The sequence below is a fragment of the Vombatus ursinus genome, unplaced genomic scaffold, assembly GCF_900497805.2.
Source record: "Vombatus ursinus unplaced genomic scaffold, bare-nosed wombat genome assembly UNPS02009573.1, whole genome shotgun sequence".
NCBI lineage: Eukaryota > Metazoa > Chordata > Mammalia > Diprotodontia > Vombatidae > Vombatus > Vombatus ursinus.
In genome coordinates, this window is record NW_020949351.1 from 26,633,565 (window position 1) to 26,658,667 (window position 25,103).

Consider the following 25,103-nt stretch of genomic DNA (forward strand, 5'->3'; position numbering starts at 1 on the left):
CTCACTGGGACCTCAGTCTCAGATCATTACAGTCTGAGAGAAATGGTTGAAAAAGGCCTTTTCGGGGCACTCAAACTGAACCCAGAGTTCCCTGATAATGTAAACCAACCTCACAAAATATGAATTAGAGTTCTCTCTTATTTTTTTAAAGTTGTGAGAAGAAAGCAGAGAACTGTTTGTATGCAAATAGTTGAGCGTTACCATAAAATTAAAATTAATCTGACACATCACGTAATTCATATAATTATCTCATGGCAATTGTGCATGCATGGTAAATAGCATGCATAAATGACACATCACTTTGAGAGATGTTCTACAGCTGACTCCTCAAAATCTGGGAATTTTTTAAGATAGAGGAAGGGAAAGGAATAAGCTTTTATACAGTGCCTACTATATGACAGGCACTTTACAAATATTGTCTCATTTGATCCCCACGACAACCCTTCTAGGCAGGTGTTGTTATTATCCCCATTTTACAGTTGAGGAAAACGAGGCAAACAAGTTAGCTAACTTGTCCAGGGTCACGCACCTAGTAAGTGTCTGAGGCTGGATTGTCTCAACTGTCAACAGCTGGTGCCCCATATCTTACAGGATAAAATAGAAACTCAGCATGGCACTTAAGGCTCCTTATAATATGGCAGCCAGCTTTATTTCATATTTATCATCTGCCATCAATGAACTCTACATTAAAGCCAAAGTAGACTACTAGCTATTTCTCCCTCCCTCCCAAATTCAGCACTATCTCATGTAAAGTTCATTTGTATAGGCTATCCCTTCTTGCTTAGAATGCACTCTTCTCCCATGTTTACCTTGCAGAATATTTATCTTCAAGGCTCAAGTATTCTTCTTCCATGAAGCCTTCCCTGATTTCTCCAGTTGCTAGTGTTCTCCACTTCCTCAGTTCTCCTTATACTGTACTTATTTATGTGTATTCATGTTATTATCTCCTCATAGTCAGGGATTGCTTTCAATTTTGCCTGTGTATCTCCAGTGACTTGCAAATAACATGTTTAATAAATGTTTTTAAATTGAAGTTGGTAAAATACCACCATGGCATATTGATGGAAAAGTTATTTGGGGGCGTACTTCAATAATTATGGGAAAGGGTTCCACATTTGGCATTGAGAGCCTGAGTTTGAATTCTGTCTCTTTTACTTGGTACTTTATTACTTTGGAGAAGTCACTTTCTGGTGATTGATTTCCTCATCTATAAAATATGATTGGATTAGATGACTTCGGATGCCATTTTTGCCTCTTTAAAGATATGGTGTAAGATGGAATTTTAATCTAGGCATCTCCATTACACATAAGGTACATCCTGATGGCACTGTCCAGTCTCAGTGATTCTGTTGCTTTCTGCCTGTACCACTCTTTCTTTTCCACTATTTGGTTCCCTTTGATCATTGAAACTTGTGAATCTGTTTATGTCTGTCCCTCCCCTCCCTATCAAACTATAATCTCGTTGAGAACAGGTCCTGAGTTATTTGTCTATCTCCAGTACTTAGTAAATATTTGTTAAATTCATAGGATCATCAATCCAGAGGTAGAAGGAATTTTAGAGATTAAATCCAACCTTTTCACGTTACAGCTGGAGAAACTGAGACACCTCCCCAGGAAGATAATAATAGCTAACATTTATGTAGTAAAATGCACTAAGTGATAAGTGTGCGTGCGTGCGTGTGTGTGTTTGTATGTGTACACATATAATTATCTCTTTTGTTCCTTACAGACAACACTGTGAGTTAGGTGCTATTGTTATCTATTTTATATACAAAGAAACTGAAACTAAGAAAGAGTGTGGCTTGCCAAGCATGGTTAGTAAGTGTCCGAGGTTGGATTCAAACTAAGATCTTCTTCTTGGCTCCAAGTCTAGCAGTCTGTCCACTGTATCTCGCTGCCCTCTTGGGTTATATGACTTGCTTAAGATCTCAGACTTTATAAGTGTCAGGATTTTAAAATTGATTTTTGAACTATAAATCATTTTCCATTCTAATTAAATTTAATTATACATCTCAAACACAAGATATAATATATATGTGTATATACATATTTAACTATATTCACACATGTATACATACATGCACATTTTTTTCTTCAGCACATTTGCTTTACCAGTTTTGCTTTGGTAGTTATCATAGAATTTTAGAAACCATTTGAACCAATTCTTCTCATGTTACAGATGAAAAAATAGGCCCACAGAGATTGTGGTTTGCCAGAAGTTACACAACTAATTATGAGCAAAGCTGAGGTTAGTCCAGGTAGTGTGATATAAGGAAAAACCTGAATTCTAAACCCAACCCTACCCTGAACTCAGTAACTTAAGGATCTAGGTTGTTGTTGTTTGTCCTTTGTTCTCAAAGAGGACCATGGCATCAGGAAGGAGATGCCATGACTTGCAGGTGAATTGGATTTAAGTGAGGGAGAGCTGTGCAAAGTCACCAGCCTCACTTTCTCCTCCAGAGCCATCTGGGTCCAGTGGCAAGATATAGATCAGGACAACTGAGATGGCCCCAGATGCAGTGGAAGACCTTGGCCTTTTTAAGTTAAGGTCGTTCCCAGGTCTCAATTTGACTGAGGCAATGTCCATTCAGTGATTTAAGGCTAGGTAAAAATGAGGCAAAGAATGGCCTCTTTTACCTAGTCAAAAAAAAAATTCAATCTTCGAGGGGAAGATCCTCAGGGTTTCTGGCCAAAACAGAAGCAATTGCTATTTATATTCACTCTGAGCCATCAGATCCCAAACAGTGACTAAGTGAGGCTTGGGCTTCAGGATCTAACCATAGATCTCAAAACCTTATCTGGTAGATTTCTAGGCAGGTTGCCACCAAAGCTTTCCATTTATTTGTTTGGGCTCCCTTTCAAGAGGGGAGCCTCGCTGATAAAGGTATTGATTCTATCTTTCCTGTTGGGGAATTAAATTGTCCTCTTCTGATCTATAGGTATTTATTGTGAATGTAGTCATTAAAAACCCGTGAAAACATAAGCAAATGTTTTTCCCTTTCAGAATGATATTTGAGTGGGTTGTAAAAGGTGCTGTAAATTAGTTTCTTTCAATTAAGCTTATATTAAGCACAAATGAAAGATATTATCTCATCTTGGGAGTAGAGAAGTATACCTGTCAGCTTTTTGTTTGATTCTATGATTATTAAGTCAGATAATGTAAAAAGAGCTATGTTTGGACTTTTGTTGTTGTCTTTCCAGTTTTTAGCCAAGCAGTGATTGTTTATCTGGTTAATGAGATTTTTCTTCCAAAAAGCTGACAGCTTTGCTAAGACATGACCTTGTTATTTTTCTTAGCATTTCCATTAGCATATTAGCATAAAGTAAACAATGAGTATTCATTCTGTTTTAAAAGTTGAGACCCTGCAGTCCTCCAAAATAAAATAGATAAGAACTTTTTGCTTAAGGTTATACAATGAATAAATATCAACTTTTGTAATGGAATCCAAATCTCCTGGGTCCTTGTTTTGTATTAAGCCAACTTAATTATAAATGTTGGGACTAGAATAGATTTCAAAAAGTCATCTGGACCAGTGGTATCAAACTCAAATAGAAAGGCAAGTAGAGGGCATTAAACTGTATATAATGATCCTTTCAGGTCTCATATTAACTTAGAAAACCATATATTAACATTATCTGTGTTCTAACCCCAAAAGGTTCCAAGGAGCTCAAGATCAGGGCAAATGCCCTCCTCCTGTCTATCAGTACCATGTGTATTTGAAAAATAGGTTTCCCGTAGGACCTTGCACAGTAGTAGGCACAGCAGGCACTTGGTAAATAATTTACTTAGGGATTCAGGAAAGGATTTTTACAGAAAACGTCAGCTTGTGGAGAAGTAACAGCATTGAGCTGTCATTGACCTTGGACTGGATGGATGACACAAGGGTGAATGGTCTGCAGCTTTTAAATCATAAGTAATGCATTCCCAATACTTGGCATAGATTTCTCTGGATACGTTTAAATTACTCAGGTCAATAATGAGCAGGTGATGAAGACCTTAATCGGACTATTAATTATAGGTTCTGTATGCTAGAAATGGTTAATAATGAGCCTGACCTTGAGCATTTGATTCAATTAGACAAATATTTGAGTACTTCATGCAAGATAATGTGCCAAATACCATGGCATCCCAAAACAAAAAACAAAGCCAATCACTCCCTGAAGTGATATTTCTAAAAGATGTACCCAAATAAGTTATTAATTTGAGAAGAGAGAATATGCCAACTTTGTCCATAACACGAGAAATAGAAACCATTCTTACATGCAGTGCTTGACTAAGTGAATGAGCAGAGCTAGACATAGATATCATTAATGTGATGATGAAAAATACCCAAATGGAACTAACTTCTGCCTAATTGCAGAAGCAGACACTATGTTGTTGTATATTGGAGGCTGGCCTTTACCAGAGCCAAGAGAATGGGATAACCTGGGAAAGAATAGGTTGGAAGAATGCTTATGTGTCATGTGGGGGAGGGTAAGGCTTATTAATAAGCCTTAATATTAATAATTTGGTTTGACCTGTAGAAGAACAGAATTTGGTTACATTTGGCTAAAAAATTGAACCCCAGAGGCACATGAGCCATTAAATCCTTCAAGTGTACTTGGCAATCCATGCGTTACTCTGGATTGCTGCAAGGTGAGGGGTAGGTGAAGAGTGTGCAAGAATAAGGCATCACAATAATTACAAAAATATTAAGTAACATTGAGGATTACAGTGCAACCCTTTTTGCATCTGGTTCGGTATCAAAGATCTCTAGATGTGGAGATTTCACAATTGCCTTTTGATATTCCTTGTTTTATTGTGTTGCACAAGATGTTCTTTATTTTCTTCCTGATTTAGTTTAAACCTGTTTCTTCTTGATCATTCATAGATAGAGGAAGCAATTAATCTACATCTCTCTAATTTAAAACCCTTTATATGATTCAAAGCACTAATGACTTAGCCTTCTTTCTTCTAAGATAAACAGCTCTAATCCCTTTGTAAGTCTGCTCATAGAACTCATACTTTCTTTACTATTTTTCCCCCATTCTTCTCTAAGACTCTGGTTCCTTCATATCCATCTCAAAGAGTAGTCAGCAGACCTGAACCCAGTATTGTCATAGGAGCTGACTAAGGCAGGATGCATTCAAAGCCTTCAGATGTACATTTTTACTTAAAGCAAGCTGATTTGTCATTGTCCCCTTTTTAATAGTACTTCATTGATGAGTCATAGTTCGTGGTTAGCAAAAATTGTTGACCTCTTGCTTTACTTTTATGTCTAGCCAGGCCTTCCATCTCCCATATGTTGTACAATTGAATTTTGATCCCTACAGTTGCTAGGTTAGAACTGTCAATACTGAAATTCATTGTTCTTGTAAACTACCTAATTTCTTAGGAAGACTATGAATTTGATTCCTCTCTTTAGGGGTATTAACAGTCTCCCAAACTTTCAATGTCCAGGACATTAGTAAAGAGGTAGAAGAAAATGAATCTCAGAATTTATTACTGTGCTTTACTAACCCCCAGACTGACACTCATTTTCCCCTCCCCCTCCTTTGGGTTTGTCCTTTAAGGTAATACCTCACATACCTTTGCTTGCTAAAAAGAATGAAAGGATGACCTGAGTTCAAATCTTTCATCAGACACTTAATAACTATGTCACCCTGTTTAAGTCTGCCTCAGTTTCCTCATCTGTAAAATGGGGATAATGATAGTACCTATCTCCCAGTTGTAGTGAGGATAAAACAAGATAATATTGATAAAATACAAACCTTAAAGTGCTATATAAATGCTAGATGTTATTATTATCATTATTATGTAGAATGGAAAGTAAAAATAGAATGAGAACTCTCATATCCTTGGAATACTCACTGTTGAGGAAATATGTCATACATGAGAGCTGGTAAGCACTTTTTTTTTTAAGTTTGTAAAGGTATAATCAAAAAAGATCCTAAGCCAAGAGTGAGGAACCTGTGGCCTCAAGGCCACATGTGGCTCTCTAGGTCCTCAAATGTGGCCCTTTGACTGAATCCAAACTTCACAGAACAAATCCTATTAAAGGGAAGTTTGGCCACAAGGGGAAAGCCACATGTGTCCTTGAGGCCCCAGGTTTTGCACCTCTGTGGGCAATAAATATTTAGTAACTCCATGAAAAGTATTAGCTGGAGTATTAAAAACCATTCTGCACTTTTTTTGTTATTTAAAATTATTTACAAACTTTAGACATTCATTATAGTTTTGATATTACTGTCAAGGTCAAGAATAATGCTTTACCTTATTTCAGTGAAGCAGATAATTGGGAACATAATTTGACCAGTGGTGTAACAAATTTGATCCTATGACAATAAATTTTATTATTGGCATTTTACTAAATAAAGTATAATTTCTTCCTAAGACAATAAATAGTAAGACAATACTTGAAAGCATACTAATTTCAAAAATAAAGTTATAAATCCTATATATAGGATATATATATATAAATCATTTAAGAGAAAAATAGCCCATTTATAGTGTGAAATTGAAATTAGTTTATTGTCATTTTCAGATAGTTAACACTAAAAAAAAACCTTAGAAACTCCCTTTTTTGAGGTAACATAGATACTAAATAGTAGAGCTGGATTTCTGTTGATTTATTTCTTCATTTTAGGAGCATTTATTATCCCCTTATGGAATAATTTTTTAAATAAAAAGTAAAACTCTCATAACATATGCTTAACCCAGAAAAACATTCTCATGTTAGCCATTTCTAAAAATATGTGTCTCACTGTGCATTTTAATTAGGTCCATAAATTTTCTATCAGGAAGTAGGTATTGTGATTCATCATCAAGCCTCTGGACTTGTGGTTTACCATTGTAGTGATCAGAGATGGTTCTTTGAAATTTGTTTTTCCTCTGTAATGTTGGTGTCATTATATAAATTGGTCCCCTAGATCTCTTCAACATTATTCTGCATCATGTTATAGAGGTCTTCCCAGTTTCCCTTGAAACTATCTATTTTCTCATTTCTTATAATAATATTCCATTAGATTTATATACCATGTTGTGCTTAGCCATTCCTTAATAGTAGGGTACCACTTTAGTTTCTAGTTTTGGGCTACTTGTAAAAAGAGTTGCTATAAATACTCTGTATACATAGGTTCTTTTCCTCTTTCTTTAATTTCTTTAGGATAGGGACCTAGTAACAATTCAAAGGGTATTTGTGAGCCAGTGAAACCAATCCCTAGAATGCATGTGAGCTAAAGCTTAACTGATGGGTCATTCCTCCCTACCCTAATGCTTGCTGGTTGTGGCACCATTAGAGTTAAGTTTCCTGGGTCCTTGCCCCCTCATTCCTTATTAGGCAATTCAAAAAACATCCTGATTTCACTGGTCCAGGCTAGCTTCACTGCCTTACCTTACAGGTGACAAGGCAGTGTTCTCATAGTGCTAGTTTTTTGTCCACTGTAATTTGGAGCCTTAGTGGCTTAGAGTCCTTGGATCGATGTACAGATCTAGCTGAATGTCCAAGCCACCAACTTGTCCATAGAAGTAGGGACAATGAAGATCGCACACTTATGCTGTTCTCCACTGGCATCTCTTCTCCCATAATTGCCATTTCTGTGGCGCAGTGTTGTTCTTTGAGAACAGCTCCTGTCCCTTTGACCTTGCTTCTATATACTATTTGATAACTGGAGGATTACTTCCAAATTGCTTTCCAGAATGTCTGGACCGATTCACAGCACTATTGTGCCTATTTTCCCCACAATCCCTCCAATATTTGTCATTCCTTTTTTTAATCATCTTTGCCAATCTGTTAGGTATGGTAGATCCTCAGAGTTGCTTTAATATATATTTCTCTAATTATTAGTGATTTGGGAGCATTTTTCATACGTTGTTCATATCTTGGATTTTTCCTTTGAAAATTGCCTACTCATATCCTTTGAATAATCTATTGGGGAATAGCTCTTAGTCGTATAACTTTTAGTTATTTCAGTGTAGATCTTGAATAAGAGACCTGTATCAGAGAAATTTTCTACAAAGATTTTTCCCCCTAGCTACCTGTTTCCCTTCTAATTTTAACTGCATTAGATTTCTTTATGCAAAAACTTTTCATTTTACATAGTCAAAATTGTTCTGTTTTATTATCTTGGATCCTCTATATTGTTTTAGTCATAAACTCTCTCCCTTTTCACAAATTTGAAAGGCAATTTCATCCTTGCTCCTCTGATTTACTCATGTTGTCATCTTATGTCTCAAGTCACGTGTCCATTTGGAATTTATCATAGTATACAATGTGAATAGCTTGAATTAATTTCTGTTAGTATTGACTCATTTGACCTCCTTGCTGTCCCAGGGACTCTCAAAAGTCTTCTCTAGCACCACAGTTCAAAAGTGTTGATTCTGTGGTATTCAGCTTTCCTTATACTCTAACTCTCACAGCTGTATTTTGCTCCTGGAAAAACCATAGCTTTGACAAAAGGACCTTTGTCAGCAAGGTCATGTCTCTGTTTTTTTAGAGTGCTGTCCAGATTTGCCATAGTTTTCTTCCCAGGAACAAGCATCTTCTAATTTCGTTGCTGCCTACAGTGATCTTTGAGCCCAAGAATTCACAATCTGAAGCTGCTTCCATTTTTTCTTCTTTTGTGTGCCAGGAAATGACGGGATCAGTTGCCAAGATCTTAGTTTTTTGGTTTTTGACTTTTGGTTTCTTTATGTTAAGCCTGAAGCCAGCTTTTATACTCTTCTCTTTCATCATCATCTTCACTTCTGCCATCAGGGTGGTGTCATCTGCATATCTGAGATTGTTGACATTTCTCCCAGCAACCTTAAAAGCAATCAGCTTTTGATTTATCCAACCTGGCATTTCACATGATGTATTCTGCATATAAGTTAAATAAATAAGGTGACAATATACAGCCATGTCGTACTACTTTTCCAATCTTAAACCAATTGGTTCCATGTTTGGTCTAACTGTTGCTTCTTAGCCTGCCTACAGGTTCCTCAAGAGACAAGTAAGATGATTTGGTACTCCCATATCTTTAAAGACTTGACACATTTTGTTGTGATGCACACAGTCCAAAGCTTTGGTGTAGTCAAGGAAGCAAAAGTAGATACAGACAATACTTAAGGGAAATGATGCATGCTATTCCCTGGAAGGTCAAATACCGAAGCTGAGGCTTACATACTTAATACATAATGAGAAGGGAGGACTCCTTGTAAAAGATCCTGATTTTAGGGAAGACTGAAGGCAAAAGGAAAAGGAGACAGCAGAGGATGGGATGGATAGATAGTGTCAATGAACATGAACTTGGACAGACTTTTAAGAGAAAGTAAGGCAAACAAAGCCAATGCAACCAAGATTAGGAGGGAATCAGGAAAGTGGGAAAGAATTTTTACAACCAATGTCTCTGATAAAGGCCTCATTTTTAAAATATTTAGAAAACTGAGTAAAATTTGTAAGAATACAAGTCATTCCCCAGTTGATTACTGGTCAAAGAATATAAACAGGCAGTTTTCAGAGGAAGAAATTAAAGCTATCTATAGTCATATGAAAAAATGCTCTAAATCACTACTGATTAGAGAAATGCAAATCAAAACAACCCTGAGGTACCACATCACACCTATCAGATTGGTTAACATGACAGAACAGGACAATGATAAATGTTGGAGAAGATGTCAGAAAATTGGAACACAAATACATTATTGGTGGAGTTGTGAACTGATCCAATCATTCTGGAGAGTAATTTATAACTAGGCCCAAAGGGCTCTTTGACCCAGCAATAACACTTCTAGGACTCTATCCCAAAGAGATCATAAAAACGGGAAAAGGACCCACATATACAAAAATATTTATAGCAGCTCTTTTTGTGATGGTCAAGAATTGGAAATTGAGGAGATGCCCATCAATTGGGGAATGGCTGAACAACTTGTGATGTATGAATGTAATGGAATACTATAATTCTATAAGAAACGATGAGCAGGCAGACTTAAGAAAAACCTGGAAAGACTTATATGAACTGATGCTGAGTGAAATGAGCAGAACCAGAAGAACATTGTACACAGTAACAGCCACATTGTGTGATGACTGACTTTGATAGACTTGGCTCTTTTCAGCAATTCAAGGATCTAAGACAACTCCAAGAGACTCATGATGGAAAATGCTATCCACATCCAGAAAAAGAACTATGGAGTCTGAATGCAGATGGAAACATACTATTTGCTCTCCTTTTCTTGTTTTGTTTTATTTCTTCTATCTCTTGGTTACTCCCATTAGTTCTAATTCTTCTTTACATCATGACTAATGGGAAGATATGCTTAATATGAATGTATAAGCAGAGCCTGTATCAGATTGCACACCATCTTAGGGAGGGGAGAGGAGGAGAAGGGGGAGAAAATTTAAAACTCAAAATCTTATGGAAGTGAATGTTGAAAACTAAAAACAAATTATTTTTAAAGTGAGGGAGAGATAGTAGGGGATAGAAGAACTTGATGTGCTATGGTACATGGGGTCATGATGAGTCAAACAGAACTGAATGTCAGCAACAAAATACAATGTGAGATGCTGGTCCGTACCCTATTTCTTCCAGAGCTGGATTTCAAACATGGCTCTGGTGACTCAAAGTTCAATAAACTTTCTACTACATCACACTGCTTTCCTCACAGAATCATAGGAAGAGATATTAGAGATCATCTCGTGACCCAGGGCCTTCGTTTTATAGATGAAAAAACTGAAACCCATAGAGGTCTTCTTGCCCAAGGTCGCATAGTATTTGGACACAAGGACAAAGAAACCAGCATTCAAACTCAATCATTCTGACTCTAAACCCAGTGTTTTTTCCATTATACACCATTGTTTCCTAATTTATATGCAGGAATATGTTTGATGTGAATAAGTGGCTAGGAATAAAAACATTAACCCAGAATTGTTCTTCCTTACAGAAAAAAAAAACCAACCTAGATATTTTAAATACAAAATTGTTTTTAGTATCATCATCATCATTATTATTCAGCACTGCCAATTTTAGAAATATTTGCTAGGAAAATGAATAATCTCATTTGTTCTAGTATTAGTAAGAGTTCTTAACCTTTTTGTATCATGGACCTCTCTGGCAGCCTGGCAAAGCTCTTTTCACAGTAATGTTTTTAAATGCATAAAATAAAATATGTAGGATTACAAGACACTAACAGTATTGAAATAGATAGCAGTCAAAATATTTTTAAAAAACAAGTTTACAGAAACATACTCCCTCTCCTCTGCCCCGCCCCCCCAGTCAGGTTTCTTGTTTTGCTCAGATGGTATATGTAAGACTTTCATTGGTCACATAATATACTGAATTCTGTCTATACTAAATATGATATGGTTACCTTATCAACGAACAAAAAACTTTGCCACACGGTAAGACTGAGAGGAAATGAAAAACCCTTCGGTGGAAAATAGAACAACCTGTTTTTAAAATCTAATTTTAAAAATCCTTCTATAACCTAAAACAGAAAAATAGTAAAAATCACCATTTTTAAATGGCCATATTTTTAACCTAGAATTACTTCTCACTTTTATGGATACTTGGTACTGAAGAATGTTGTACTTTAGACTTTGTACATTAATTATTGGGACATTTATGAGCATTGTTCAGACAATTGACACATTGCTGAAGGAATTGAGCCCATATCCTTAGTGATATTCTCTATATAGATATAAACAGAATACATAAGAAGTTGCAGCTAAAATGGAAAAAGAGTTCGCTTGTGAATAAAAGATTTGGTGTCTTAGGTTTTTGTGTCCAAAAGCAACAGGAAACTTCATTTCACAGGATGCTTGATTATCTCTTCTTGATTTTGCTGCTTATAATAAGCAATTAGACTTGCCATTATCAAGATAATTAGAACTTAGACACCAACATTCTTTGCAGAGAAGCTAAAGAAGACCTCTGGGGAAACCAACAAAATCATAGGGCTATAGATTTGGAGCTGAATGGGCTCTCACAGGCCCAGGGAGGTTCAGTGACTAGTTCAAGGTCACACAGTGAGTCACTGAAACAAAGTCTAGATATATTTTCTTCCTCTATGATTTTAATGCAAAAGTTTGCAAAAGTCAGGATAGTGAAAATCATGTTGAAAATAAAGAACAGAAAAGGCCAAAGATCACTCACAAGTTTTGCACTTACATGTTATAATTTCCTCAAGAAGAGTTAATGTGGAGATGATGAGCCCCATGCAGATCTCCAAAAGACTAAGTGGACAATTTCTTTCCTTTTTTTTTTTTTTTTTTTGGTGAGGCAATTGAGATTAGGTGACTTACCCAGAGTCACACAGCTAGTTAAGTATTATGTGTCTAAAGGTCAGATTTGAACTCAGGTCCTCCTGACTCCAGGGCTGGTGCTCTATCCACTACACCAACTAACTGCCCCGACAATTTCTTAACTAACAGGAAGCAAAGGGTGTGTGGGGTGTGTGTGTGTGTGTGTGTTATGTTCATTTCATAAGCAACTATCTATGAGCACTTAGACTATAGGCTAGTTAGAACAAAGGTCAAAGTAAACACCAGATTTGAAAAAAGGTTAAAAACGAGAGTGCATCATATACAGTTTTCAGCAGCTCTAATCCAGTCTGTTCACTCAAAATTAAAAGGTTCAAAGAGGTAGACTACCTACTAATTTACCTGGTTTCCTACAAGTTTCAGCTAAAGTCTTCAGACTTCAGTCTTCCTTAATCTTAGTAACTCTGAGACTACCCCCAATTTATCCTATGTAAATGTTGTTTGTACTTAGTTTTTCTCTCATGTTGTCTCCTCCATTAGACTGTGAACTCCTTGAGAGCAGAGACTGGGTTTTTTTGTCTTTCTGTGTATGAACAGTGCTTAACACAGTGCCTAGCACATAGTAGGAGCTAAATAAATGTTTATTGGGTGACTGTTAAGTTCTGGGAATACCAAGAAAGCCAAAGACAATCCTAACTTTGTATTATAACTGTACTTGTATTCATGTCCAAATACCTCTGCTGAATTTTAAGTTTCTTGAAGTCAAGACTTTGTCTCATTTATCTTTATAGCTCCCTCACCTGGACACAGCATAGTGTCTAGCTTGTAGTTAACACTTAACAAATGTTTGCTGCTTTTCCTTGTCTAGGGCATAGTAGGTATCTAACAAATTTTGTTATAAGATTCATCAGACTCACCATTTGAGCCAAAGTTTTTTGACACTTTGAAGTAGCAGTATGCTAAAAGGATCAAAGGAGTTTAAATTCAGTGCAAATGAGATTTGGCCCATGAATTTTAAAGGCATTTATGCCTTTTATTATGTCTTAATCCAAGCTAGTGCTGATAATAGAGTAACTCAGCATCCAAAATCCTTTTCTTTTATTTCATATGCAGCAAAATGAACAATCCTCAACTTCAGTTCATTGCAACAAATGTTTATTAAGTGCTTACTGTTCACCAGGCTCTCTTCCAGGTATTAGGGATGCAAAAACCAAAATAAAACAACCCTTGCCTTTGTAGAGTTTATATTCTACTAGGATAATACCACATACACACAGATAAGTCAATGCAAAATGTTACAAATACAAAGAAATTTCAAAAGGGGGAGCACACTAAATGCTTGTTCTTTCCCTCTACTACCACCCCATCCCCAGTGACCAACTTGAGTTTTATGTCTAGCAGTGGACCCTCAGTCCCTTTGTCCTCTGGGTCAAAGGATATGGACAGTCTAGTCATTTTATTTACTTAATTCCAAACTGCCTTCATGAATGATTGGACAATGCTTTAATGTGCCATCTTTCCACAACCCTTCCAACACTAGCCATTACAGACTTTGTAATCTTTTCCAGTTTGCTGTACATGAAGTGAAACTTCATAGTTTTTCTTAATGATTTGCATTTCTCTTATTATTAGTGATTTGGAATATTCTTTCATATGATTGATAGAACTATTTGTTCATATCCTTTGATATGTAAGACTTTAACCAGCAGACTAACATTTAAAAAAAATGTATCCTAAAGACAGTAGCGATCAGTTGAAGATTTTGAGGTTAGAATGACACAGTTAAGCCCATGTGTTAGGAGTGTCATTTTGGCAGCTGTGTAGACAGGAACTGATCAAAGAGGGGAGAGACTAGATACAAGGAAACCAAATAGAATCCTATTGCAATAGTCCAAGCAAGTGGTGGTAAGTGCTTAACCTATAGGAAAGGAGTGGAGATGTGGATGAGAGATGTTGCTGGAGGGTTAGAATTGATAAGACTTGGCAACTGATTGGCTGTGGGAGTTGAAGGAAGTAGCAAAATTGAGGAGGACTTTGAGGCTATAGATCAGAGCATGTGGAAGGCTGGTGGTACCACCAACAGAATAGGGTACTTGGTGGGTGGGGGGAGTAGTTAGTGGACTGGAGGAGGAGGATATAGCAAAGGAGACAGAGAGGAGAACCAAGAGAAGGCAATGTTCATAAAAGCGAAGGGGGAAAGATTGTCCCAGAAGGAGGGGGTGATCAGCAGTGTTAAAAATTTGGAGAGAAGTTAGCAACTTGATCTCTAATGCCTGTGCTTACTATAGGCACATCTTCAGTGAGAAAAAGAAGGTAGTAAAACAGACACCCCTGAATCACTTTTTCCAAAAAGCCAACAGGTGGTTGTAAGCCATCCTCAGAAGTCTCCTAGAGATACCTATGAAGATTTCTCCCAAAGCCCTACAAGATCCCCTGATTATTCTGGAAAGTTTTTTAATCATCTGATTTATTTCATTAAAGATAAGAGAGGAAATATAAAAGAGTACCTTGTGCAGTTTATATTTATGATACTTTATTAATTTTACTTTTAAGGGATTCATTACTCATTGAGGTTTATATAATTTAGAAACTTTTATTCTGTGATATATATAACTTTGATTAAATAAGGCATTTAAGTCTTTCACCTTTGGTCAGTAACTTAACCCCAATCGTGCCCTTATTTGTATAGGAAAATCAAATTCTACTCACAGTACCTTTAACAAGGGAGGAAAAATCTCACCTAAAACATAAGGACTCCTTACAGTTTCAATTTTTTAATTTCTAATAATAATAAATTAAAATTAAGACATCTTGTTTTTGGTTTTTGCTTGCCTTTCTGAGCCTGATCTTTCTGATTCCATAGTAATGGAACCAAAGCATTTTCCTGAATACAAAATGCAGTTGTTTCTTAGAGCAGAAAGAATTAAATATTTCCTTAAAATTCATACAGATAATTTTTTTAATTACAGGGAATGCGTCAGTTTTTAAAATAACAATGATTTTTGTAAAAATTTTCTTAATAGTCCATTAGATCTCACATAGAGGGAAAATAATTATCCACATTGAATTTGGAAGGGAAAGGCAAAAAAAGAAGGAATTATTTTTATATAATTATATGGCTAACGAATGGTGAAACTGAGAAATATAATTTAAGTCTCTTAATTCTCTTCTTACTAGAAATTAATTTAGGCCAGCCTTTGAAATTAAGCATGTACTGACTAGTAATTGGAAAAGATGCAAAGGTTGATGTTCACCCATTTCCAAGCCCGTTTAACCAAAAAAAATTCAAATCAGAAAATTGTTTTCAAGCCTCGTAGTAGTGCTATAGAATGTAGTGGGGGAGAATGGGGTGAGAAGAGATGTTTGCATCATAATGACTAGAACAAAAAAGTTTAAAAGAAATTCATTTTATGTGATGAGCTGAAGACTAGTAGCTCACCATGCATGTTGAGAGAAAAGAAAATTAATAGGGTGTATATGTAACTTAGTTTTTCTTTTTCTTCAGAATACTATATTATAGGATATAATAATATTTAATCAGATTTAAAGCATTTTGGGTGGACTCTCTGGAGAGGTCACAGAATGAGAGTCAGAGAGCATGAGAAGATATGGGTAGATTGCGGTCTGTGCTAATGGGTTAGGGGGCATCCACATCAGTGAGGTCACCGATCTATTGAGGAACATTTCTAAAAGTACTGTTTAGTGAATTTGCATTTTCTTAGAAGATGACTAGATTAAAACAGTATGAAATTGATTCTGCAGACTGTCTTTGAATTAGCTGGCTGAAATGTTGCTTCTTTAGAACCATAATCAGAACTAGTTTAAATAAGAAAATATTTCAAACTGCCATTGAAACTTATTCAATAGTAATCAGTAATAAAGTTTAGTAACATTTGCCAATCTTATAATCTAGCATTCTTTTTAGTTCACTGTTTAATAAAGGAATTAATAAAAGTGATTACTTTTAATCACTCCTTAAGGAAATGCTAACTTTCTAATTAAATTCCTCAGCAGTTTAAGTCACTAGTCAGTATCAATTTGCAACTGGATATTTTTGATCTAGTGGTTGGGAAATTTTTATATGGTAATCAAATAGCATTTTTTGGCTGATGTTGAAATGAAAGAATTTGTGGTGGCCTTCTAGAGGTGAGAAAACAAATTTCTATTTTCTTTTGCCAGGGGACAGCTAATGTATATTGTTTAGCTGCTACCAAATCTACTTAGTTATTTATTGTTCATTTTCAAATCTAAAAGCTGCCAGGATAAAGTCACTATATTCCCTATGGTTACCCTGTCCTGTCCTATTGTCTGCCATGTTGAAATTTGACCCATCCTCCAGTACCCAACTGAAATGCTTCTCTCCATGATGCTTTGCCTATTCACTGCAAGTAAAAATGATGTCTCCCCTTCTCTTAAGACCTCTGTACATCTCTTTTGGCACTAATTACATGCTGTCATTTAACATATTAATTTGTATGCCTGTCTTTTGAATTCCTTGAAGGCAGACATCAATCCTTGTTCATCTTTGTATCTTCCACAGCATATGTGGAAGATAGCACTTTACATATATTATCTCATTTGGTCCTCACAGCAACCCTATTAGGTAGGTGTTATTATCCCTGAGGCTGACAGAGGTTGTTACTTGCCCAGGGTTAAATAGCTAGTAAGTATCTGAGGCGAAATTAATTTAAAATAATGCCTCACACACATATACAGTTATCCATTCTACATAATAGGGGTTAGGAATATGGCACTCCAGTCTGGAAAATCTGCATAAAATTTTTTGGCCCTTCATACCAGAGAAGAAGCCTTTTTTTTTCTTTTTCTTTTATGGGGTGTTTACAGTACCTTATTGTAAAATTTGGGTTGGTATTATATAATACTATAAATATATTTTATGCATTTCTGAGTTTCTAAACTTTTTCCATGTTGTCTGCTGGCCTTCTCATGTTGTTTGCGGTTTCCACAAAACTCCCAAGAAATTCCCATTTAATTTCTTATGCTGATCCACGATATAGCGAAATTGCAATGGGAAAACTCATAATGTGGAAGGGTTAACTATGTATCTCTTCAATGGATGGTCATATTCACTATTTTAAACATCCAGTCTTTTAAAACAATTATTTCACTATTCTGAACCTTTAAGTAGCAGGTAAATAATTATTTTCCAGTTTATTGCATTTGTGGCCATCAAGGAACATCTTGTCGAGGTTATTTGTAGTCATGTGAAGGAAGGTAAGGAATGTATTTTCTAAACTGATAAAAGAATTTGAGAGTAGCTTCCATGCTAGCCTGGTTATTATTGTATAGAAATTGCATAGAATCTATTTTATATAAGAAGGCTACAGCAGGCTACAGCTGCTACTAAACAGTGATCTCGCTTGTCCATGTGTCTTCACTTCCTGCCCTATAAATAACTCAATTATACTAGTACATTTCGAGTGCTTAATAAATGTCAAATGTTTCTGTGAACAAATAAACAGTTGCCTTCTCATTTCATCAAAAGTTGAAATGCTTTTAGCTAGTAAAAGGATATCTTGCTATAACTATTGCCATTTTTACTTCTAGTATTGCATGTTATAATCACAATGTTAATAAGCAGTTACATTGCTTATTACAATTTATCATAATAAAATACATCATTTATTAGTTTGAGATAATGTAAAATAGAGATACATATTACAAATTAAATTCTCAAATCATTCATGTAATCACTAACATGGTATTTAAATATTTAATACTGCTGAACTATATATAGCCCACAATATAAATGTCTTATTAGCCAAACACTTGTTGAGTTGAAAAACAAACTTAACAGTGGTGCAAACTCACTGTGGCACACAATGCTATACATACTATTGATTTTTTTTAAGTTTACACGTTAAATTGCTTTCTATACCAGAAAAGAAGCATAAGGGTAAGGACTCTTATGAGAATACAGGAGACCTAGAGTATTTCCCTTCTTTCTCCAAAAATAAAATAAAATAAAATAAACTGTCTTGTTTGCCATTAGACATTAAGCTGTTTATCTTTTCTAGTCAGATTATGTCATTTCAGGGTTTTATAACTCTTAAGCTTAAGGCCAGCCAACCATGAATTGTTGAAAAAAACAGCCCTGCATTTGTGCTGTGAACATCAAATCTGTTACAGGAAAGGATAGGTTATAATTTTTTTTTCATTTCCAAGTATGCATAGAATCCTTATGTGTCTCACTTTAACTGGTTTTCCCAAATGCCTGCATGTGACAGAGAACTCTCGTTTTAATAGTCTTTAAAGCTTATAATTTAGAATTCACCCCAAGATGAGTGCATGCATTCCCAAATTCATAACATGACTACCAAAGAGGAAAGAAGTCTCTGCACTCAAGAGGAATCAGATTTCTTCCTTTAAAACACATGTTGTCCATTGTATATAAAAAACAATCCACATCAGGAGGTGCATTTTCAATTTTCATCTCCTCCTGCCTTCCCCCACACACATACACAACCCGCACGCACGCACCCACCCACCCACCCTTCCCATCCACCCCACCGATGGTGAATTTCTCTTAATTGAGACACATTCTTTCACCAAGTCCTCCTGGTAAGTTGTGACAACACTTAGGTGACTGACATTAGAATAGTAGCCTATGGCTATGGAATAGAATGAAGCTGAAGTCTCTTCCTGGTAATTCTAATGTGCGTTGCCTAGATGGTTTAAACATTCTTGGTATCATGGATTTTGATTAAATCCATGTATGTCCTACATTGATGCTTCAGTGCAGTGTGAAGATTCTTCTGGATGTTTGCCATTATTATCATAAGCTCTGCCAGCTAGAAAGACTCTAGAATGGACCTGGTCATGGATTATTATTCAGTGACCAAATTATTTGCATTGGAAGAGCCCATCCCTAGATTGGCCGAAGAATGACAAATATTTCAAGCTCAGAAATTCTCTAGGATAAGACTATCTGCTAGATGACTTGTGATCAGCATAGATGAAGGAAGGGAGTACCCTCACTGTTTGAAATCACAGGTTTTGGAGTTTTGTTAGGACTAATAGAATATTTTTCTTTTTAAAGTAATTGTACATTTAAAAGTACAGTTTTTGTGATGCTGTATTTTGAGTGCATACCTGTAGTCTCACTCACCCTTTTTAAATACATTTACAGAGGCCACAAGCGAAAGCTGAATGAGGACGATGCTGCCAGTGAATCTAGTAAAGAGTCCAGTAATGAAGATGAGGAAGGAAGCAGCTCAGAGGCAGATGAAATGGCAGCTGCACTTGAAGCCGAGTTGAATGACTTCATGTGACATCTGGAAGGGAGGAGGATTTGTAATTATGTTTTATTTCTTGTAACAGATCACAGACTTCAAATGAGCCCCATATGGTAGCACTCAAGTTATTTTTTTTCTCCCTCAAAGCCAGTATGTATATTTTGTAAATCAACACCAAAAGGCAACACATTATTTTACACAATCAGAAATGGGTGTTTTTAAGGTGTTTTACTACAGTCAAAGTATACTTTTTTAAATAGCAAAAGTGTTAAAAGGGGAAAAGGGGAATTAGTGTGCAATGCCAAAGAAGTGTTGAATTTTACAGAATATATAGTAGTAGGAGGGTTTGTGATTTATTGACACATTACAGGGTTTTTTGGTTTGTTTCTTTTTAATACCACAGCACGTGATTTGGAGTAAAAGATTTCAGGGGAACAGGCAAGATAAGAGGAATGATGTAGCAAGAATCTGATGATTCTAGTCATGCTTTTTCACAGCTAAAGCTATCAAAAATATAAAAAGGATTTTAAAACGCAAAACAATTTATATTTGTATAGAAACTGAAAATGTGATATTCAGGCTTCATGAACTCTGCACTTGACATCCACATCACTTGCTTCTGAAAGAATACATAATGATCAAATTTCCTATTTTTAAGTTACTTTCTGAAATAGTTGGGCTCTTTAGAAGACTATTGTTTAGATTTTAAACTTTGCTTCTGTGTAACCTGGAATTTTAGCACAGTATATGTGCTCTGCCATACTGTACTGCCATAAGGAACTTATTCATGCATTTGTTTTCTTCATAAAAGGAATGAGTGCTAGTTTATCTTAGATAGGATTTTATTTCTTTGGCTGAGAGATCTGATGTAAAGTTTTTGTATATTCTATTTCATATTTGACCCACCAAACAGATTTTTCTTTCATTTAATAAAGATCCATTTTGTAAATTCCCTTCTCTTTTGTGAATTGAAGTAAGTAGTGTGTGCATTTTATGACATTCCTTTGATTAGATGCAATTCATCTGAAGTTTTACTTCAGAACTAACTTTATTAAGAATGATCTGCCGTTCTGCAGAGTAGCAAATCTTTCTTGCTAAAGCCTTGTCTTATTCTATGAAGATGTCATTTTATTTTATTTTGTTTTATTTTGGTCACAAAGCTAATACAGATAATTAAACAATACTTCACTGAAAAAGTTTTTAAGTTATCAAAAATTGTTTTCTTAAAAAATTTTACAGTCTTTCCACTTGTTTTTCAATGGGGAGCTTACTACAAGATATCAAAAAATTTTCAGAGGATGACTTATAATTGGATTTCTGAAAGAACCTAAGGATGCCAGAAGTAGAATAAAATTGAGCAACTTTAAGGAGTTTAATAGGCTTCTGAACGTTAGAGAGAAGAGTAAGAAGCTACAAGTGTTGCCTGATAATCACAAGACACTATTTTTTTTCAAAATCTAGAAAAATGTCTTCCACATATTATACTTCTGTTACTAGTTTTAGCAAACAAAACTTCAAATTTGTTTGTTGTTTGTTCCATGTGGTTTTCTGGGTCAACTTTATTCTTAGCTAGCGTGAGACAAAATTGGCTAATAGGTGTTCCAACTGAGACTGAAAAATCCTACTACAAGGCTTCTCACCCTTGTCACACATTTCTTAACTTCTTGAGTGACCCTGAGTTGGTAAGGCAGTCTTGGCTTATTGATTCCTTTGAATATCCCTTTCCATTTTTTAGATCCACTAAAAAATTTCAAAGTGTTGAATTACTCACTAGGAGGCATTTTTGAGTAGTACTTGCCCGGAAACTGAAAATAGTGTTATACTTTGTATTTACTCAAAAATGTATGAGAGTACTTCACCTGTTGTCTTCAGTCTAAATTGTGGATAAGCTTGAATGGAAGGATTAGAGGGGGCTGGTAAGGGGATGAAGAGGCAGGGCCAGGGTTTGAACCCAGGTCCTTTGACTCCAAATCCAGAGCTAGACTTCCTCATTAATCCATCTGCATGAATGAGGTCAAAGACTCACTGAAGTTCTAAGTGAGTTTTTTGTTTCAATTTATTTGATAGAATGGCTTGTTTTTAGAGTCTAGAACCAGATGTTTATACACCTTGGCCCAGTGGAGGTAATTTTGAATGATGATCAGCTCTGGTATTTGTTGCATTTATTTGCCTAAGGTCATCAATGTTATTGTCTCTCTTCCAACTGTATTTGAAACATAGAGGGCCAAGTAGCCTTGGCCTTGAAGTAGTCTTTGAAATAGGGGAGATTAGAGTTTGAAAAACGTATTGGAAATATAATAGTTCAGTTTCTTAGAGACTTCTCTATTACTCTTCTGCCCACCACTTCACAGAAAGCATTGACTTGGCATCAGTTGCAGAGCAGATTTCCATTCTCCCTGTTTTCCCGGGTAACTGGCTTCAGGATAGGAGAGCTACGTGGAAATAAAATGAAAGGCTACTTTAAAACAACTTTTTAAAAAACTAAGACAATCAGAAGACAGCCTCAGATAGACCTTCATACTCTTCATGAAACACTGATTCAAAATCTGTAGACTGTACCAAAAACATTAATAGTGAAAGTCTTAATCTCACTAAATGCATCATTGCTATTTCTTTGTTGTATGTACTTTTACCATAGCAGCGATGGAATCTACATCTGGTTTTCAAAACACATTAAAGATTTTCCATTCAAATAAGTAGGAACAAAAGAAAATCCACCTTAAATTGATTAAGTTGTCTTAAATTAAGACAAATACTCCCTCCTTAGTGGGGAAATAGCCAAGTCTGAATTTGGAGTCAGAAGACTAGGGTTCAAATGCTGTACTTGCAGCCTAATCCGTTTGTGATCTCAGCCAAGTCACTTATTTTTGGGCCAAATTTCTTCACCTGTAAAATGAGATTGGGCCTCCAAAAAAAGAAAATGTTACAGTGGAAAATGTTACTTCCTGACTGAGAGGTGATTTGCTTAGGGTGCTGAGGGGGAAGGATTTTGATTAAGTTGGGCCCCGGGGGGGTGGAATTAGGTTAAGAAAAAAAGATGCTGGGAGTCACAGAACCTGAGGTCAAGTTCCAGCTCTGCTATTCTGCTACCTGTATTACCTTGGTTAAGTCCCCTAACATCTCCAAGCTTCAGTTTTCTTATTTGCAAAATAAGAAGCTAGGACTAGCTCTAAATCTATGATTCCATGACAAATCCCTTTCTGCTCTAACTGTGATCCCTCTACTATTATAGATTATGACCTATCCATGTACTCTCATCCTGAACAATTCTTGTCCATGCTTTTCTATAAGTCCTCACAAAATCTATGTTGTGTACTAGAGGTAGTCTGTTATTTTTTAAGCATTTTATGGGTGCCATTGCAGCACAACCTATCCTTCTCTATCACATTGTATAATACACTCATCTTCTTTTCCAGTCATACATGTTTTAAGGATGTCATGGTAATTTTCAACCACGAATCATTGTTTGTAATATGTCACAGTCTACTTCTGCCCTCCTTGTGACTTTCCATTGCACTTTGAATAGTCATCCACAATTGTGATTCTACTGAGATTGTGATATTCCATGATTTGCAGACACATAGCAGCAGTCTTGAAAAGGTGGTCTTTTGCAACAAGGAGAACTGAAGATCATCTGACAATGCAATACTGTCGGATTGTCACCTCCTATTCAACTTTGGGTTCAGCCTCTCCATCTATATAGCACCTGTCTAAGACAGAGAGTCTGTTGAGTTAGAATACCAGTAAGTAAGCTGGGGCAATATGCATTCTTAATCTATTTTGTTATTTGGATATGAATAGTTAGGTCATTCTCTTGAATGATTGCATCTCAATGAGAAATCTCTGTAGTATTTCAGAGTTTGATGCAGTCAGGATGGTGGTATTGACAAGGCAATCCCAAATAAGAAGAAAAAGCCAAGGCAGAAATAGAATTGTGAACATGAGACCACTTTTGTAGAACAGGGATTCTTAACCTGGGGTCTGTGGATAGATTTCAGAAAGTCTGTGAACTTAGGAAAAAAGACATCTTTATTTTCAATAACTTCTAAGTGAAATTTTAGCATTTTTTTCACTTGTTATAGGCAGCAAACATTCTAAGAAGGGCTCCATTGGCATCTCCATATTGCCAACCAGGTCTGTGACACACACACACACACACACACACACACACACACCCTTTTGCCGTAAGTATTCCTAAACAAGCAAAATGGGCTGTTAACCCTGACTTTGGTTGACAATTCATTCATGAAAGTTGATTGCTTTTTTTCAAGAATAAAAATGCAAATGCAAAAATTAAAAATGCAAAAAATTTACTTGTCATACAGTATTATTATATATTAAACAATTTCAAGATGCTGCAATAAGAAATCACTGATCATTTACATCTTGAGCTGTAGGTTACTGTCATTAAGAATATTGAAGACATTTAGCCTTGGGGCAAGAAAACATTTAGTTAAATTTTAAATTGGCATTCTGAATTTAACTTGAACACAAACAACTTCAACTTTTTACTACAAATCATCTTCATAAATTTGTTTTATATTTGTGAACAATGCTGTTGGTCATCAATAGACTATTTTTAAGAGAAGTGAAGAGCAAAGCAGTGGCCAAAATAGATTTGAAAATGTAGGCAAAACAAAGTCTAGCAGAGTCCAAGTCTTTTTCTGAAAAGATCATTTCTAGAAGTTTTGTTCTGTTTGATTACCACCTTTAATCTGTTTTCCATGGCCTTTTTTTTTGTTTTGTTTTGTTTTGTTTTTGTTCTTGACCTTCTACACATATTCCTAAAGGGAAAAGCCTTGGAAAGGACTTTAGGCTGAAGAAATATTAATTTCTTAATATTTTCACTTTAATTAGAAAGAAGGTTTTTAATATGCTTCCATACTGCCATTCTGAAAGGTTTTTTTAATGTGCTTCCACACTGCCATTCCAAGGTAAGGTTTTTTCTATCAAGCTACTCATTTATTAAAATAAAATTTAAAAGGTAACTATTTGGGAAGGATTAGCAACTAAACAAGAAATATCAAGGATGTGGGTGAGTTTAAAAAATATATTTCCCAGGCTAATTTTAGTGTTGATGTATGTAAAGGCAAGGAGTGGATACATGAATAAGGTCTTCTCAAAGACTCATTGCTCCTTCATATGATGATCTGAGGTTGTTTCCTAATGTAAAACTAAAGGGATTTTTTTCTCCCACTAGAGGGCATTATTTAATGTCTACTGGTCTAAGGAATTTGACAAAATACATTTTCAAAGATTTAATATCTCTTTTTAAAAATCTATTTATTTTTAGCAGTCTTTTTAACTTTGGAGGTCCAAATTCTTTCCCTCTCTCCCACTCCCTTCTTCACCTGAGAAGCCAAGCAATATGATATCAATTATACATGTGAAATTATGCAACACACATTCCCATACTAGCCATATTGTAAAAAATAAATATAGTGAGAAAATATGTCAATTTGTACTCAGTTCATCAGGTCTCTCTTTGGAGGTGGATAGTATTTTGATTATGAGTCCTTTGGAATTGTCTTGGATCAGAGTAGCCAAGTCTTTCACAGTTGATCATCGTTACAGCATTGCTGTTTCTGTGTGTAATGATCTCCTGGTTCTTCTCACTTCAATTCACTTCACA

General features: G+C 35.7%; 1 protein-coding gene across 1 annotated transcript in view; it reads left to right on the plus strand.

Moving 5' to 3' along the window:
• Positions 1-20,420, plus strand: part of CTDP1 (CTD phosphatase subunit 1) — a 160,218-nt gene extending 139,798 nt beyond the window's left edge. The window contains exon 13 of the mRNA XM_027852376.1: positions 19,366-20,420. Coding sequence (XP_027708177.1) covers positions 19,366-19,507 — 142 coding nt within the window. The 3' untranslated portion in view covers positions 19,508-20,420. The remainder of the gene's footprint in view (positions 1-19,365) is intronic.
• Positions 20,421-25,103: the final 4,683 nt, after the last annotated feature.